General features: G+C 37.0%; 2 protein-coding genes across 5 annotated transcripts; one reads left to right on the plus strand and one right to left on the minus strand.

The window, feature by feature from the left end:
• Positions 1-874: 874 nt before the first annotated feature.
• On the minus strand, positions 875-11,971 carry CMC2 (C-X9-C motif containing 2). Of its 4 annotated transcripts, none has more exons than XM_030457881.1 (4): positions 11,896-11,971; positions 6,599-6,735; positions 3,326-3,397; positions 875-2,144 (listed from the first exon to the last, which is right to left on the minus strand). In XM_030457881.1, exons 2-4 carry the CDS (start codon positions 6,677-6,679, stop codon positions 2,070-2,072), a joined length of 228 nt encoding a protein of 75 aa, XP_030313741.1. In that variant the 5' UTR covers positions 6,680-6,735; positions 11,896-11,971; the 3' UTR covers positions 875-2,069. The 4 variants fall into 4 exon arrangements, with proteins under 4 accessions (XP_030313741.1, XP_030313740.1, XP_030313742.1 ...); XM_030457880.1 differs by having other exon boundaries at positions 11,826-11,951; XM_030457882.1 differs by having other exon boundaries at positions 11,882-11,935.
• Positions 11,972-12,135: 164 nt separating this feature from the next.
• Positions 12,136-17,965, plus strand: CENPN (centromere protein N). Its single transcript, XM_008491644.2, has 11 exons — positions 12,136-12,221; positions 12,493-12,682; positions 13,845-13,890; positions 14,310-14,366; positions 14,736-14,812; positions 14,959-15,135; positions 15,794-15,895; positions 16,266-16,323; positions 16,779-16,891; positions 17,478-17,601; positions 17,793-17,965. The coding sequence occupies exons 2-11, from the start codon at positions 12,512-12,514 to the stop codon at positions 17,906-17,908; spliced, it is 1,041 nt and encodes a 346-aa protein (XP_008489866.1). The 5' UTR covers positions 12,136-12,221; positions 12,493-12,511; the 3' UTR covers positions 17,909-17,965.
• Positions 17,966-19,371: the final 1,406 nt, after the last annotated feature.

A 19,371-nucleotide genomic window follows, 5' to 3' on the forward strand; every position in this document is an offset into this window, starting at 1 on the left:
TAACCCCTCTCAAAAAACCAAACCAAAACAAAAAAACCCCACAGGAATCAACAGGTAATCTCATATCACACTACTAGTGAGCAATTAGCAAAGACAAACAGAAGATGAATATGATCATACTCTCCTACAGGTAAACAAAGTTTATCAGTAAAATAGATTTATTGCTAAATGTGGTTCAAAGTATCAATAGAAATTGTGCACACCATTTGGTCTGTCATTCTTGACTAATAAGCTGTGTTAAGTGGCTCTTGGATTCTTATTTTGTTGCTATCCAGTGGAAGATTCGGACTCACAGAAGCAAATGAAAGAAAAAGCTTCACTGTTTCTGCACTTGGACACCAGCTTCTTACCTTAATCTCTAGGACAATTCTCAATTTTATTTATTTACTCAAAGATTACAAGCACCACCAAGTCCTGTTGAAAAGGTTGCTTGAAGTAGACTTTGTCATGGCAAACAGAAGGAGGATCAAGGATGCAGAGTTCCCAGTTAGGGAACTTCACTATTAAGTACGCTGCAGAAGTACCCTGAAGAGTACCAATAAAAAGTCTGTACCACTTCCAACCACTCAAGTATTTAATTCAAAGAATACATCATTTACTTCTTCTAAGAAAGCAGACAGTATGTCAAAATATTCAGAAACTATTGCTTCAGTTTTTCTTGGAACTTTCAAGGAAAACATTTGTGATAAGCTTTACCAATTCAACTGGGTTCAGACAAGTATTTAAAAATAAGTTACATTATTCTAATTTCTTTCAAAAGAGATCACAAAATAACAGCCTTATTCAAGAAACAGGTGTATGTACTTATGTGAAGATTTGAGTGTCAACAATGGTTCATACAACAAACTGGAGAGATTATTGCAGACAGGCACCCTTTTTTCAAAAGGCTGACACTTATTATATTTGGTTCAATAATATTGTTAATACTCCTTTGTTGCAAGGCAGAAAGGAAAAGTAATTTTAAAATATACAGCAGAGAGTCAGAGAAGCAGCTCCATCACTGCACAAACCAGCATACGTTTTAATATCAAATATCAATATTTGATATATCAAATATCAAATCTTCTGAATTCAGGCTTGTTGAGGACTTTCTGCAGTCTTACAGCAAATAAGTGGTTCTTTTAGGCTAGCAAGGTGCTTGGTTAAGACAATACTAGGTGACTTGCTTAACTGAAAGGCAAGTGACACTTCCTTTCTCTTCAATCTGAATTCTTCTTCAACAGCAATAGTCATAACTTGACTTCAAGTTTGTACCACAGCATGTGGAAGAACTCTTTAGCTTTGGGTTTTGGCAATGCTCCTCTTCAAAAAACACTCAGCATGCATCGATTGTACTCAACAAAAATCAAGGCAAAGCTTTGTAAATCCCTGGAAATGTTCCATTCTGAGTTTCTAAAGCAGCTTGCTTTGGGTATGATGATAAAATTGTCTTAAAAGAGTCTACACTGTACATATGGTTGCCATGAAGGATTTTTTAATCTTCTCAGTGAAAGATGGTAGTTTCATCATTTTAGCTTGAATAAAAATACTAGAACTCCAATTATTACTTGATAGGCAATTTCCAAGCTCAATTCACATAGGTTTAAAACTTCCTTCTGCGAGTGCATTTAAGCAGTGTTATCACAACACTACAAAGAGTGATGGAAAAAGTAATTCAGTGTTTTGTAAGGGAGAAAAAAAGAACAGAAAACAAGATATGAAAGAGGAACTGCCAAACAGAAAGCAATAAATGCAACTCAACAGAATGTAGGGGATATAGCAGCCTCCAATACATAATATTCTACACAAAGTAATTCCTTTTTACTTAACTATCATAACAGAAGTATGCCAGAGCAAAGATCTGCCACAAGTCTTCCTTTAGAGGTTAAAAATTAGGCTGTCAGTGTTCATTTATCGTATTTAAATTTTTTTGCACATTGTTTGCCTTGCTGGAAATGAGTATGCATTAGGTGCATTTATTTTTTCACCATTTCACAAGCCACAGGCTGAGCACTGATGATGGGAAAGTATTCTGTCCACTTTTAACTGAGTGTCCCTGGTGAGATGCAGCTGTTCAAGTACAGTACAGCTCAATTCTCTGAGTTTCTGTGAGCATTAATTATCCTCCGTCGCAGCTCCTGGCTCCTGGCCCTGTTTTCTTCATACTGTAAGACAGGCAAGGAATTACTACATCAGCTGTTACCATTAAACCATTAAACAAATTTAAAAGTGTAGAAAGCATTCACTACGCAGGAAAAGAAACAACACCTTTAACTGTTGCATTACAAATGCAGTTTTTGTTAATATCTATGAATTGTTGGGGTTTTTTACTTTGAAAATAACTTTATTTGATTAAAACACGTTTCTAAGTTGAGGTTGTTAAGCTAAAGAGTATTAAACACTCTAATAAAGATTCAATTAATCTTATGGAGGAATTTATACATCCATCTATGTATAGCAGCTCCACTTCCCATATAAACTAGGAAAAAAGCTGTACTCATGCTATTCTGGAGAACAGGCCAGGTTCTTTTCCTTTTAAATTATACCAATTACTGTAATGTCTGCCTTCTGAAACATGAATTTATCATCACTGACTTGGTCTATTTTTAATTGTGGTAATTAACCACATGCACAGATAAAGTCGTATACCAAGATGAAAGGAACAAAGGCAAATCTGGATTGAATGAGGGTAAGGTGTTTGAGGGTTTTTTATGGTTTAAAAAAGAAACAATGGAGACTGTTTAAATGTAACGACTGCAATTTAAAATGTAACCCATGAATGCCTTTTCAGTTTAGATACATGGATAAGACAACCATGATGTCAAGTATGCCCCTGCACTAGCAACATCCTTAAGACTGAAGCGTTTTACCTGCTTTCACTGCAACAAAAACTGAAAAATTAAAAATCAGTGCGTGCTCTGATATTTCTTTAATTGAAAGCAAAATATTCTTGGCCTCAAATTAGAGTATTTGTAGAAGTTTTTAATAATTGGTATAAAGAGCAAAATCCAACTAACCCATAAATACTCAGTTATCCATATAAGGTCATCAACTACCAAGAAGATTGATTTTGGAAAGGATTTGCAGTTTTTCACTCATTATACTGATTGGTCTTAAATTAAAATAATGGCCCAGAATGTTACCAAACATTTATAGAATGCTTAACTTTTTCCCATGCCAATATTTAATTTTTTCAATAACACATCCATCTTTTTACATAGAACATGAACAACAAATCTTAAACACTACATATGCACCTATTCTATACTTGTGAATAATCTTTGAAGGACTTCCCATGGACTTTTTTTATTAAGCATTTAATTTGTAGTAAAAATCTGCTTCTTACCTCTTTCTTTAGGCATTTCCGCATCTCACGGTCAATATCATTGCAATGGCCAAAAAATTTCAAAATGTTGTGCTGATCAGGTGGGGAGAGAAAAGAAAATTACAATTCAAAGGCTTCTTCCTCTGAAACTCTGGATTTCCTAGAAGTCACTTGCATTTTGCAACAGGGCCTGGTTTTCTTTTCCTTCTCTCTTTTTCTGAAAAATGATAGTTTGTAACTTTGTCTTAAATGGCTTGAAGTTTTTATTACTGAATCTCATTTGAACAACTGAAGGTTGGAGGTACCCACCATGCTGTACACCCTGACTGAAATAGGATACCCAGGCTGAAGCTATGAATACTAAGTGTTTTTTTTTATTTTATTGATTTTATTGATTTTTTGATTTATTGATTTTTTTATTGATTATTTATTTGATTTTATTGATCTGGAAATCAGTCTCACAACTTGAATAGCATACAAAACATAAAGATTCTGAACACCAGCTTGTGAGGTATAAAGATGCAGGGAGATGCAAAGGCAGGGTCCTCTGTGCTTTTGTCTTCCTTATTACTTCATGACCTGGAGTAGCTAAGGACTTGATGCTCCAATAAATGAAAATATGTGCCAGAAGATGTATGCACTAGGCTTAAATGACTGAAATGTTAAAACTGGTATAAAAAAACAGGGGATTAAGTTTCTCCAAATCTTAAGGTTAATAAATGAGTTGTACTTACCATATTTATGGCACAGCTCAACTCCGGGCCTTAAGCATACTTCAGTGTTACTTAGTTTCTGAAAAATTGCAGGCACTGTCCTCACAAAAGCACTCCCCAGCTAACCTGGTGATATTTCACCATGAAAATCTGTCCTCTTACCCAGACTTTCCTGAAGCAATTTCATATTGTCAGCCATCAAATAACTCCCAGAATAATTCCTTCTAAAAGGACTACTCTTTCAGTGATGCTTGTTACCACGCCACAGAATCTCAGCAGAATCTGGTAGCAGAGCATCCAAGCCAATTTGAAGAGCTGAAGGAGTGGAGGCTTCAGTCAGTATTTACAGCTACACAATCAATAGAGACAATTGACTAATCTTTTAGAGAATTAATTATTTTTTAAAAGACTTCTGCATTTCAGAGGGACACTCCTGCACCTTTGTATAGCTGATGAGTGGCCAGATGGAATTAAACACTATTAAGAATTCAAACAGGGGACAAGATTTCAGCCAACAGAACATGACTGAAGTGGGCTAATAAAGATTATGCCAAACATTCAGCTATAGCAGTGCTATAATTAGCTTGTTTATACCTCCCTGCTTTATAAAGGGCATCAGATGACACTCTGAAGCAGCTGCATGTGATAAATGGTCACTTTACTGCATGCTGATCTTGCTTTTACAACATTCTAGTTTTAGCTAATACAGATTTAGTTTTGTATTGCATTCCCATACCTGCATGTCAAGTTGCAAGGTGAGCACCCACATTTCAAGCAATTTCCTCTCTTACTACTGCACACAATGATTGGAATCTATGTTTATGTAGCCAGATGCCAAAGCTGTCAACTTTTCAGCTCAGATTACAAGGGAAAAAAGAACCAGTTTCTCAAAAATAGTTATTATGCCCATTGCAGCAATAGAATTGCAGGACACTATGTGGTTCTCTCATCTGCCACCTATAAAAGTAAGTCTCTCTAAAGACACTCTTGGCACTGGAGTGGAGTGTTAAAAAGGAAAAAAAAAAAAAGACATCAAATAGGAATCCCATCAACCTCCTCACTAGATGCAAAATCTGATACAATGGGCAGGTTCTAGATTAGGAATAAAGTAACTGAAAAAATAAAACTGACTTTTGCAAAAATGAACACACAGGACACGGGATTAAAAAAAAAATCATGCTTTTCATCTCTCAGGAATATTGATTTAAATTACAAATGAAGATTTCTAGGACATTTTGACATTGTAATAAACTAGAAGGTAACCACTGATAACTGATTAAGCTTATTGACTTTTCACACTTCAGTGACTTAAATTTTAAAGAAAATTTTATTACATTCCCCTTAAATTTGAAACAAAAAGGTATTACTTTCTTTCAACTGAGATAGCAGCCACCTTCCTCCCTTCTGTTCCAAGACTGCTAGCACAAATACCCTCTCGTAACTGAGCACAAGACTGACAAAAGTAATTCCTCTTCATGTAGAGATCAGCTTCAAACAAAACCAAGAGAATATAATCCTGTGCATGGCTGTATTATTGCTGCTTCTATTCCTTTCATAAGTGGAACTGGCAATGGATTCCTTTGGCTCACTTGCTGCCAAGGAATTCAAGTACACCTTTTAGTTCCAGTTCCCTCTTCAACTCAAGGCAGTCAAATAAGCTACATTATACAAAAAGCCTATAATGCTTACATATTAACATTCATTACAAAAAAGTATAAAGACCACATCTGAAAAAATGTTATAGGCTGCATGCAATAGTGAAAACCATTGTTTTCACACTCAACATTTAAATATATTTTTGTCACAGTGGAAATGAAATTTTTATGTGCTAACACAGAAATATATTTGTAAAGGACTTCTATTTAGAGTGTAGGAGAGAACTGGGAAACTAATGAACAGTACTGCAACAGTGCTGCAGATATCTAAGCTTTCATTGCAGGGGCTGACTCTTCTACATTGAGAGGTTCACTATAGAGGAAGTTTTTATAAAGGCTTTTAAACAATTGAGTTGCAGCTTCCACCTTCTTGAAGCAATGAAGAACCCGAGAAGCCTGAAGACTCCTTGGCATTTTATATCCTTGGGTAGTGCCTTTTTAGAAGATGGAAGTCAAACAGCAGTTTGCATTTAGCACTCTAAGCACTGAATGTGAGGCATGCTGCATGTCAGGATCCCCCTCAACACATCTATGTGTAAACAGACTGAAACATCTGCTCAGTGGACAGCTGGAATATGGAAAAGTTGTGAGCATACAAAAAGAGAGAATGTGAAGTTGCTTTTATTATTGTTTTTTTTTTGAGGGGCACACAGTACTAAAATTATTTTAGTTCTTAAAACAGGTCCATACTTGTCAAGCTGAAGCACAAGAAATCCTAAGGCATGTTTTATTTCCCAATGAGATCACTGGCAAAATTCTACACACAGTTGTCAGATACCTATTCAGTGAAAATGCACTATCTACATTTCATGGCTGTTCTGCCTGGAGGAGGTTTTTCTCTCTATGATCACATAATATTCTCACTAATTTATCTGACACTCATTTCCCCAACCCACCCACTCTTTTCTCTGCTCAAAACTCCTTACCTCCTTATGACACTTCTTGAGCAGACTGATAACTAGGTTACATTCTTCAGTGTGCAGATGAGGAGACAGGTCTGGATGCATCTTTAGTGAGGGATAATTTTAGCAGTGAAAGGACATGAATCTGAGAAAACTTCCACCTGCCAACATTAAAATATAAGAAAGTATAATTAAATGTTTCCAGTTAACTGCTTGCAGATATTATCACACATTACTATTTTAGCAAAAAATATTTTAGATCAAAATGCAGCTTAATATGTATAACGTATATTAAACAGTTAAAGTAATTAAAACCAGCACATCTGTTCATCTACACAGCTCAAATGTTAAAAGTTAACTGGAATTTTATTTTCTTTGCTATCATGGACATGAGAATGCATTTGGGGTTTTCATTTTCAGGGACTCTCTAGAAGCATTAATCTTTTGGGAACTGCAGATTACCTTTTCACCTTCCTAAGAAGAAAAGTCCAGCTACTACTAGGAAAAACGGGCTCACCTTGACAAAGTTGAATTGAAGAGATGCCTTTTTGTTTGTTTGTTTACTTCCTATTTTATCATTCCCCCTTCTCCCAAACAGATCGCCTGTCTAGCTGCAGTACAGCAGGCAAATACCACTACAACTTGCACTAAGTAGCCATCATTACTGCTGTAACACTCCAACTAAACAGAGCAGCTAAGTCAGCAAATTCTGCAAGCATAAAATCCCAATATTCAGTTGCAATGCAGGCAGCTATAATCTACAGTGCTATTCCTAGAATACTCAGTAATACATTCTGCTTGAAGAGATGTGTACACTAACTTAGCATTCTCCATCATGTGTTCAGCTTAACAGAAGTTACATTCCCACAAGCAAACAAAATCCTGAAAGCCCAAAGAGATTTAAAAGCCTCTTGAGACTCATGAGAATCTTTTCTGCATAGGGCTGGAAACACCTGTAGTCATTTCTTTCAGAAGTCTTCCCCATGCTATCTGGAAGTCTAATGTGACATTGCATTTACTTTTAGCACCAAAGTTGGAAACCATACAAATTGCTTAAGCATTCTATTCAGCAAATTAACAAATGAACCTTTAGAAATATGACAGCAGGAGCACGACTGTAACAGCAAAGTGATTAAGAACCCTGCTGTGTTATTGCCACCAGCTTTTGATTGCATGCCACACAAAGTCAATACGTTTTAAATTTATCGGTGGATTTTTCTGATAGCACTGGAGTTAGCATTCCCTTGAGAGGGCAACCTGCTCAGTGACTGTGCTTTACTTTAACATGTGAGAACCCAGCTGATTATTAAATCTCTTAATCATGCAGCCTCTGAATGCCCTTCCTAAAACTGTCATCTGAGCTGGCTGTCTCAGAAGGAGAAAGTGAGAATAATGCCCTGGTGAAACAGGCAGTGTGCCTGATGCACAGGCCAGAGAGGCACAGGGAGCATTTCAACATTCATCCTTTCTAAACTAAATTAGTAAACATTGCCATTGTTTGCAAAATATTATCAGATAAAGTGGATGAAAGCTATCCATGCCACAAATAGATAGGTGAGGGTATTTCATCAATTAAAGGCCTTCCAACAACTCAAATGAACCTTCCAATGGCCTCTCTGGCAGGATTGGCACCACAAAGCACAGAGCTCTGAACTGCCACACCAGTTCGTAGATTGGCACTGCTGAAATTAATCTTCAAATAATCTTCAATATTAAAATCTTTCAAGTTCAGTTGCCAGATGTGGTACCCATATGATGGACTGGAGAAACAAAACATCTTATAGCAGTCATGGAAGGCTTAACTGGAGCCTTTCAGTACTTTTGATCATGACTGAAGAGTGTTATCAATGCTCAATATTATGTTTAGGAGTGTCAGGTTAGACAGTAATCTATAAATGATCAGAGAAGACTGAAGTATTTTTGCTGCAGAGGAATGACTGACAGATGAAAGAGTTTCAAGAGCAAGAAAAACATGTATGAAAAAAGGACAGGATGAGCTATTGGTTTCCTTAGTTTCTTCTTAATAATGCTCTAATCTAAAATAATAGATAGCAAGTTGTCATCTTACCAGAACTTAAGTCCACATGGACAGAATTTTATATAGATAGAATCTAAGAAAAAATCCTAAAAAAAAAAGCTAATATTTTTGTTTAGAAAAACTACTTTTATGGTAGTGCCTTCCATAAGTAATTTTGGACACTAAGCACTTCAAATTGCTCAAGATTTCATAAGAGGCAAGTTATCAAGAAGTGACACACAACCCTAATCTAAAAGCCTTCCTACCTGTCTATGCCTGATGTATTAAATATTTACTATTAGTGTGCAAAAGGATTCAATATGCATTATAGAATTCACAACAAATCTGCCAATACCTAGCAAGTAGGAGAAACCAAAAGGCTGACCCAAAAAAGCAGCCAAGAACACTTTACACACACTCCTGTTAGACACCACAACTCAGGATGAAGTCCTTTATTTCTCTCCACTTGTTCATTTTCCTCCTGCCCTCCTCCATGGGAAAGAGCAGTAAAAGCAACAACTCTCTGGAGAATGAAGGGTTTGGCATATTCCAACTGCTTTCCCAAATGAAGCATAAGATCAGTGTGCAAGGAACCCAGGGAAGTTCCCTTCTTTTCTCAGAATCTCCCATAAATATGGATCAATCAGTTCCCTGACACAGAAGGAAAACTAAATTAGGTTGGTTTAGTCTCACTGATTAGCTTAATGCTTCATATTTGCATGTTTGGGGGATAACAATGAAAGAAAGGTTTGAATTCAGGAATTATTTTCCTAATTAAAGTATGTTAAAAGACTATTTCTAAAAGTTTTGCAAATTTTACATGTAAAAAGTTGCACACAGAGATAATTTTTTTTTTTCAAGTTTCAAATCTTAGTAGTAAGAAAACCAAAACACAAAAGATGAATTCACAAATTGCCTCATAAAAATTAACTGGAAGCCAAACGCAAATCCTCGTGTGCCAGCTCTGAAGATTAAAAATTGCATTCGAGCATTCACATTGCTAATCATTAAAGTCCTTAGCCCAAACCACAGCATAGAACACAAATGTTTCCTGCAAACCCTCAAATAATACCCACAAGGCGGCAGCACGACCCCGCAAACGAGCACACGGAGGAGGAGGGAAGGGAAAACGGATCTGCCAATTTCTGTAAAGCCAGAGACGCTCACGCTATGGAACTTATCCTTTTGCATTTCATTTCACTGTCTAATGTAAGACCAGGAGTTATGTTTTTAAGTTCTCAGTTTTATAGCACTGTTCTGTTTGGCTTTGGAGAGAAGCACTGGCAAACCAACCAGTTCTTCCTTTGCTCAAATTAGTGGTGTTGTTCTCTAAGACCCCATCAAGTTTTAGCAAAAAATAAAGACTCAGATCCACGTCCAACTGCTTAGTGCTACCTGAGGATTATAATTTGCTCACTTCAGCAAAACTTCTGTATTTCTACTATTATCTTTCATATACAATTTATAAATATCTTCTGTAACAGCTCAGAATGCTCAGATCAGTCACACAGTGACATGAGAAATCAGAGCTGATGAAAAGCATTTCAAAAACCAAGGGAAACCTGAACTAAAGACTCTTGTTTCTAGCTGTCAGTAACACGGTAAATACCTTCCAGCCCAGGATACTAAAGTATCATTCTATGCTACTATTCTTATGGTTGCTATCAGAGACAGACATTGAGAATGACTCCTAACTTTCCAGTGTTTACAAGAAATTTAGCCAGACTTTAATGATGTTGCCCAATCTCATAAAAATAAGTCACAACCTCTTGAATTTCTGTCTTCAAAGCCATGCACTAGTTTTCCAACACTACATATTAAAATGGTGGTTGGATAATTTAGATAAATACCCATGAAGACTTGTAGAGAAATGCAAAAGGGAAGGGTAAATTATGTCTATTTTTAAAATGCTTTTGTATTATTCTACATTATGGAGACTGCATTTATTTTCCTTAAACCTAAATAATAGTAATAAAACTTTGACACATAAAATTCCTACTGATTTCAATTGTCTTTTTTACAATGAACACTTTCTGCCAACAATTCAACATCCCTCAGATCAGCAGAATGAGAAGTCACTTGCTACTTTCAGCAGGAGCTGTTAAACTGTATCAAACCTGATTTCATACTTAGATTCAAGTTAAGAAAGTGTTCATTAGGCCTAATGCATAAAGCAAGTTGAATGCCAACTTGACTATCAAGTAATTCCTGCAGGCTTGTTTCTAGCTAAAATACATGGTCAAGATAAGCATGATAAGGTGTTTTCACCTCCTGGCAATTATTTAGGGTCATATTCATACAACAGAGATCAGAACGTACAGTACAATTAGTGGAATATTTTATTACAATATGCAGCAAGTAACACTGCACAATATAACATTATATTCCAATTACTGAAGCATCTCTTTCTATTCCTGCTCTGAAAATATGATTATGCAGTCAAGAATGACAAGACCCAGCAGGTATAAAAGTAGAGCACACTGAATTTGGTGCTGTCATCAAATTCCTCTTTTGCAAGCCTCTCTTGTACTTCAGCTACAATCACCAGACCAGGCTTCACTTCACTGCTGTTTCATTCATTTAGTGGAAAAGAACACTAAACTTAGTTCTGCTGATTTCCTTGCTTAGTGTAGAACTAGTTTGTGCCTTCTGAGCGATAAGGGATCAAGAGGAAAAGACAATGTCCTGGTTTGGGCTGTTAACTTGTGACAGACAGCACCTCACCCCTTGAGCAGCAGGACCCGCTGAAGGACACGCAGCACTTGACAGAAAGTCAGTGCTGTTACTGTAACACATCTTTGTTTTCAGCTAAAAGGGGCTGCTACACTGACACCCACAGGACAGGGGAAGAGGCCCACTGACCTAACCCGTGCTGGTTTCTCTCTGCAGTTTCTCAGCACTCCCAGGAGTTCCTACAGCTGTGATGGGGTACACGGATACCACACAAGCTTCTGACAGTCCTCATGGAGAGCCCCGTGTTGCCACTCAGAACAGCCCTTTTCAAAGTCCACCTCGATCCCTGAAAAAGGACGCAAGATGAACAGAGGGTCCCAGAAAGCAGCCCCAAGCTCAGGCAAGACAAGGCACAGCTGTCCCCAGGCCAGGCAGTGCGGGGGGGAGAAGGGGACAGGAGTGAGGGGCTCCCCCTCTTGTCCTTTGGGGCTAGAAAGGAACAACGCCGCCCGCCGGGGTCAGGCCAAAACCTCCCCTTCTCTCAGCCATCCTCGCACTTACTCCAGTCTCCAGAGAACGAGCCCAGACAGGCAAGGCCGGTACCGAATCGGACCCACCCGCCGCGCAGCACCTGGCAAAGGTTCCGCCGACCCGGGCAGGCCCGACCGGAAGCCGCCTCAGCGCCCCGGCAGCTGGAGAAGGGGGCGGGGAGTCAGGAGGAGCGTGTTGTGATTGGTCGGCTCCGGGATTGGCGGATTCTGATTGGGCGTTTCGAAAGGAGGGCGGTGATTGGCAGGGCGCGCGGCGGGCGGGCAGAGCGCTCGGCGGGCGGAGGGGAAAGGGAGGAGGCTGCGGACGGGGCGGGAAGGAGCGGTACCGGTTCGGTGCTCCGGGACACGGTTCTCCGCGCGTTCTTTGAGGGCTCTCATTCGACCGGACAGGCAGTAGCAGCCCTGGGTAAGGGCCAGTGCTCAATTCCTTTATTCAGAAGCTCACACAAAGCCTCGGTCAGTGAGGGGGAAACGCGTGAGGGCATGAGGGAAAATAATTGTAAAAAGGGTTTTAATTCGCTGTTGTTGTTGTCCGTCGGCATCTGTGGTAGTGCTAGGCTTAGGACGGATGGCATTGTTCTGCTAGTCCTACTTAGGTGCAGCTTGATGCACTTTCCAAAGGGATCAAGTCTCCTGAGCCTGCCCTTGCCTTGGTCTGAACATCTTTCTCATTTCAGCTTCCCAGGTGGCTTCGTGATGGATGAAACTGTGGCTGAGTACATCCGAAGAACTGTTCTCAAAATCCCCCGGGATGAAATCAAGACAATGCTACAGAAATGGGGCTTTCTCTCTGAGGCGCAGCTGCAAAACATAAACTTCCACCAGATAAAGGAGAACATTTCTCAGGAAGTTGTTCAGCTTTGTGAGGTAATCCTTTCCTTCTTATGCCTTGCAGGGGCATACAGGGTGCATGCTGAAGCACTATTTTAAAAATTGTTATGAAAAAATGTATTTTCTTTGGCTGTAACAATATCAAGTGGCAGGTTGTAATCTGGAAAATGTAAAGCTGAGTTGATAATGTCATCGTGTTTGTGTGATTGATACAAGTTCAGGATTGACCTTATTAAGTGTGGAAATGTTTTGAGCTCTGAGTTGCCCAAGGTATAGATAAAACCTCAATGTGTTAAACCTTTAAGAAATGGGGTATATATCTAAATTGTAAAATAAAGGCATTGATTGAGATGTCTACTCACTACCTGGTACTAATCTAAATCTCTGTAGTTTGGGTAATGATGGCAGCAGGTTATATCTTTTTAGGCTTTTTTGATTTTTCTGAAAACTTTCACTGGGCAGAACTGCTTCCATTCTGCATACTGCAAGCAAAGTTTTCTCATGTCCTCCTTACATACTCTGATTTTGGTGTCCCAAGAGTCTTTATATAGAGTGTCAGAACCCAGATAAATAATTATTACTGATATCTCTTAAATTCTATAGCTTTTTTTCAGCATTCCCTTTAAGTTTCATACTCTCAGGTTGATCACATGTGGCGTAGATCAAACTGCAGTCAAGAAACTCATATTATTCTTTTAAGATATCAAATGCCATAGTTTGAAAGAGACAATAGACAATAATAGAGAATGTTACCAAACGTTGTTATCTGTTACAAGTAGTGTCCTAAAGTTTCCTTACATCTTTTCATGCTGTAAAGGTTAAATGAGGAGGAAGCAATAATAACGTTAAAGCTTGTGATGGTGCAATAGTAGTCATGGTTCCATAATGTCATGAATACCCATTAATTTTACTTTCTACTAGCTTGTACATCATAAAATATGGAAGTAGTGTTCCTGCTGCCTCTGTGAAAACACTTAAAATTTGCTGACACAGCTTTTTGTTACTGATTTCTCAAACCTGTGTGGTGTTCCCTCTGGGACTGGGGGTGCTGTCTTTGAAGAGAGTGTTCATGCTGTGGACTTCAGTGTGATGTAATTTAATCTTTCAGTACTGAGATTTTTCACTTACTAAATAGCATGGTAGAGTATTCTGGACCTGCACTGTTATTCCTGTTCACCCTGCACTTTCTTCTTCCCAGGAAAACTGTGCAGACATAAAGCAAGCAGCTGTCCTAGACATCATTTGTAAGTATGGAAAGAATACAAATAATGTCTTTTTTTTAAGTAACTTGATAATTGTCAATATTAATTAACAATTTTATTACATAATTAAATCTCAAGAGTTCTTTTAGCATTCTACGTTTCTTTGAGCTTGGCCTGAGTTTCAGTCAGTTAAGGTAAAATCCTTTAAACACTGAACCTCAGAGATTCCCTTTATTAGTTGCTTAACTGAGTTTGAAGTATCTTTCCATCTGCTTTAATTAAACTATTTTGCTTTTATTTTAACTTTGAGTGGCACTTAAGAATGCTGAATAAATTATACTGCATTACCAGAAGTAATCTTTTTTTAAATAACCTGGTCATGAAAGTACTGTAAAATTATTTGTTCCTTGTTTGATAATACACTATGATATTGAATAATTCTTTTTTTTTTTTTTTTTTAGACAACCACATCTACCAAAACAAAAGAATGTGGAGTGTTTACCAGATGAACAAAAAAGGTAAAATGCCTTTCCTTGCTGTAATCTCACCATCCTCAGCAACTTGCTGCAGTGCTGCTTCATATCATACTTTTTAAACACAAGTATAGTCAGTATAAATTTTTTCAATAGTGTTATTTTTAATGTTTTTACAGTATTTTCAATTAACTTCTCAAGCAACTACTAGAAATTAGTAGCTACTAAATAAATATTAAGCTTTTCCCTATATAGCAATAATGAGGCTCAAATCTAATATGCAGCTTTTTGTATAAGGCTATGCAACTTCATTATTTCTGCTTAATTTTGTTTCAGCAACTCTAGAAACATCTCTGAAGTAGTTCTTGTAAACATAAATCCAGTTTCTTCTTTTTTTGTGTGTGTGTGTAACAGGTGAAGAAACAGAAATCTTTGACTTAACAGATTTCAAAAAAAAAATCAAAAGACAACTTCGGACAGCCTTGAAAAATGTAAGAATAAATCCATTCCAAATCTGCCACATGAGTATGGTGTCAATAGATTGTTTTCATCTCTTTAGCACGGGGCTAAGAGAGACCAAAATTTTTCCAGGTACCTGAATGTGCTGGTAAATCAAGGCATTTCTTTTTCTGTTTAGGTGACCATCAACTTTAGAGAATATGAGGACAATGCAATCTGGATTAGAGTTGCCTGGGGAACACCATACACAAAACCAAACCAGTACAAAACCAGTTATGCTGTTTACCATTCACAGACTCCCTATGTCTTCATTTCTGCCTCTGTCTTCAGGAGCAACTTGCCTCTGCTGTGTCAGGTACAGACTGAAACTTCATAAAGCTGACTTTGCTGCAGCCATACAGGACTATAATTGTGTTAGCTTTTAAGAGCATGGGTAAAAATTTGTCACTTAATGTAATTTACTAATTTACATGTTTGGGTTTTTTCCCTTGGCTCATGATAAAAATGGCACACAACCAATCTTTACTACATTTGGAATAGAGTATCACAAATTAATTCAGGTTATTGATATTTTTGCCAACCTTGTTCTAATTTCTTAGCCAAGTGTTAGTCAGTATTCAGTTAAATTGCAGAATATTACATCAATGCAGTTAACTTCAAAGAACTAAATGTATAAGTTTATTGGGGAGTGCTGTTACTGTTTTAAAAGACATTTTCTGTCAGCTTGTGGAGATCAGTGTTGGTAACTTACATTTTTTATCTATTTAGCAGATTTTTGTACCTAGTAATGTAACAGTTTTATCTGTTTGTTTATTTTTCAGACAATAAAACCATAGGGGGCTTATCTGGTTAATCCTCTGAATGCCTTTAAATATTAACTTGATAACCATCTATTCAACTTTTTTTTTTTTCAGATATTAAGAATCCTGCTTACTTAAAGTTACTTAACTTGAAACAAAAACATCTCAATGTCTAGAAATAATGTAATTAACAATTTCTATTTCTATTTGAAGGCCCTGGTTGTTGCTACCAGTTACCAGGACATTCGTGAAATGGAGCTTCGAGGTCATTCATTAAGCTCCCTCAAAGATATTGTGTTTAGGAGATACAGCCAGGTGAGCCACTCTACAGGTACATCCCAAGATAAGTATTGGGTTTTGTCTAAAATCATATGAACAAGTCAGTTCTAGGATTTTTTAGCACGATTTCACTGGGCTTTCTAGAGCAGTGAGTTGAAGGCTATTAGAACGGGCACTTTGCTTGTCCATATAAAACTTCTGAACAGGGGAATGCTCACAAATGCCATAGGATGGGCATTCTTTTCTCAAAATGAAGTTAGGCTTTCTGACTTCCAGTAATTGTCAAAAAGTGGTAAATGACTCACTCTCAGAATGAGAACTAGCAAGAAATCTGGAAAGTTTGTTTAAGCTGCAGACATTGAAAATGGGCTAAATTTTTTCTTTTTTTTTTTTTTCTCCTATGAAGAACTTCCAAACTCATTGTCCAAGACCTCTACAAGAAAGGAATGTAGCACCAGAGAATGGTACGTGTATTTTAAATTAAACAGCTGTTTGAATGTCATTACTGCTGCCTTTTAAAGTGTGATTAACAATAGGAAATGTGCATACATTACATGCACATTGTTCTCCATCACTGGTTGGTGGGGTGCTACAATACTGGCTATCCCTAAGAGAGGTAAATATTACCCTGTAGCTGCCAGTGAACGTAGCTATGAAATGAAAAATAAGCAGTGCCAAATATCTCCTTTCCTATTAGCTTACTTTTTTATTTTCCTCTTGGTAAGAATGTAATATATAGAGAGAGAATTAATTTATTTCAAAAAAAAGGAAAGAAAAGCTCGTGATGAATTTTTTAAAATTATTATTTTCAGATTTTCACTGGAGTAATCACCTGATCAGAAAAACAGGACTATATCACCTGACAAAGTTGTTTTTCCATTTTATCTCTTATCTTCCTTTCCTTGCTCTTTCTCTGCAGTGGATTTAAGGATAATTCGAGAAAACAAAACTGAGAAAGAAAAAATAGAGAGAGTGAATTGGGAAGTTTTTGGTCATGGTCCCCAACCAAAACTTGAATTTGCTCAATATAAGGTAGGACAAGCAATAGATTACCCTTATTAAAAAAAAAATGATATTAAGAAAAATCTAGTATTACTTCAACCTTCAGGAAGAAAATCTTTTAAAATAAATTAGTTAAATGCATCTTTAAGAAATAGATTTGTATTTGGTCAGACTACTAGATCATGTTTTACTCTTTCAGCCTTGAGAACTAAGCATTTTAACTTGTTTTTGTTGTAAAGGTAAGACTTACACAGCAGTGCAAAGCTTGAGAAATTAAAGTTATTTGAAGTACATATATAACTGGTGCTGCTAATACCACAATTTAACTTGAATGATGCATGAATTTTACCTGATGAACGAATATACTGGGAATTCTAAAGAGATACTTAATGTTTTTACTTAACAAGCTGCCTCTTTCAGCAGAAAACTGTTTACCACATGGTGGCACCCTCTGATTTTATTAAAATATTTCTGCAGGTAGAATCATATTAACATCAGAAATAACAGACAAATAAGATGCAGCCTTATTACATTTTTAACATACTGCTTAAATAGTAACATATAAATAAAATATGTTTGCTTATACTCTCTAGTTAAATTTTCTTTTTTTTAACAGCTTGAGACGACTTTTAGAAGTGATCCTAAAATGCATATTTTGGATAAAAAAGAACCCTTCAGATGCATGGTCAAGTTTTCAAGTCCAAATCTTTTAGAATCACTGAAATCCTTAGCACCAGCAGGTAAGTGTCCCAGCTCTCTAAAATGGAGGTAAATAGACAGTTAAATATTTTTGCCATCTTGTATTCTCTTTCTATCTTGTTCTTAAAATGCTTGTGGATAGATACTTAAGCTGTGGTTTTAGTTTTATAAGTGTTATGAAAGGTAAATACTGCTTGAGGTAAGCTGTAATTATCTGTCTGTCTTTCTCTAGGTATGGCTGATGCACCTCTTTCACCACTGCTTACCTGTATACCACACAAAGCCAGGAATTACTTCAAAATTAGAGACAAAAAAGATTTACTTCCAGGAGGCTTTACAAGCCCTTAGTTTAAAACAAATTCATAGAGAAATACAATTTATTACTGGTATTTATCTAAACCATAATGAAAGTCCAAACATTATTTTTAAAAACTAACTTATTCTTTGATAATCCCTTAAAGGGTTTTTCCAAGTGGTGGCTATTTTTGAATTATTTTTCTACAATTGTCTGTAACAGAAGAGTTGGCCCTTTTCTTAAATAATAAAGAAGTTGAATGGAAAGCTTGAATGGAGTTAGATGGTATTTTAAATTTTAATGTGATGGCTGCTCTTAGTTGTGTTTTAGTGGTATTTGTGAAGCTAAAGCTCAATAAAGAGTCAATAAGGCAGCTGTGGCTATTCAGTTGACTGTCATAGCTGTAGGTGGTCAAGATATTCTAGGTGGCCACCTTATTTTGGCTCCAGTTCAGTAGTGTCAGGGGAAATGTGTCCCATTTTGAATGTGTGAATCCCATCCAAACAAGTGGAGCTACATGACTGCAGGACAGGCATGTTTTTATCTCAAGATGAAGACCATTACAGGGCACGGGGAAGAAGGGACTGCTGGAATATAAATGTCAGAAGCTTTCATCCAGCTTTAGTGGAAATTCATTTAGATACAGGGTTGTTTTTTTTCATGAAAAATCTGTCTACTGATATTAATGTCTTAGGAAATTTTATTTTAGAGGAATAAAATGAAAGGCAATTTTCTTTTGAGGAAGTCCCATGTTTTGGAATACATCAATTAAAGCCTGGAAAGATCCTTTTACAGTCCTTGCACTTGGCCACTGGTTTGTGCTTGGGGACATTAAGACTGTGGAATCAAGATGGTAACATTCACTAATGCAATCCACAGCTTTGCATTGGAGTTCTTCAGAGCTGAGAAACTGTAGTTGGTAATTTTACAGGTACTTTTATGTACCCTGCTGCATAGTTTTTAAATTGAGGTGGATTTGATCTGAAAATTCAGTTATAGTGTAAAAGTTTCTTTTCAATTGTTACCTATTGCGTGAGCTTTGTGTACCTGAAATTTCTGATTCACTTTATATGTGTCAATGTTTGTAACTTCATAGCACAATGTAAATATTTTAGCGATTGCACAGGAATGTTTTTATTTTGAAACTAAGTAAATGTGTAAATTTTCCTATAAAAGTTTGTTTTCCCTGACTTAGAAACATGATTGTAGCACACACTGATTTGGGGCTTTTTGTGGTTTTCAGCATCACAGTTTAACTCTCACAGAAGTTAGTTCAGGACTATCTGCTACTGGGAGATTTTTAGAACCTCCACCTGTGTGATTCACATGTTAGTTTGACAAAGTATCCAACACAATGTTAGGATTCTGAATCAATTCCAGATTTTTTTCTGATAGGCAAAATAGGAGGAACGTTAAGAGTTGGCTCTCAACGCCTCCCACTCAAACCCTCCTGGAGCCTTCCAGAACTCAGACCCATTATGATTCCAGTATGCATTTCACTCTGTGCAACTTTTCC

Source organism: Calypte anna, chromosome 11 (assembly GCF_003957555.1).
Source record: "Calypte anna isolate BGI_N300 chromosome 11, bCalAnn1_v1.p, whole genome shotgun sequence".
Classification (NCBI taxonomy): domain Eukaryota; kingdom Metazoa; phylum Chordata; class Aves; order Apodiformes; family Trochilidae; genus Calypte; species Calypte anna.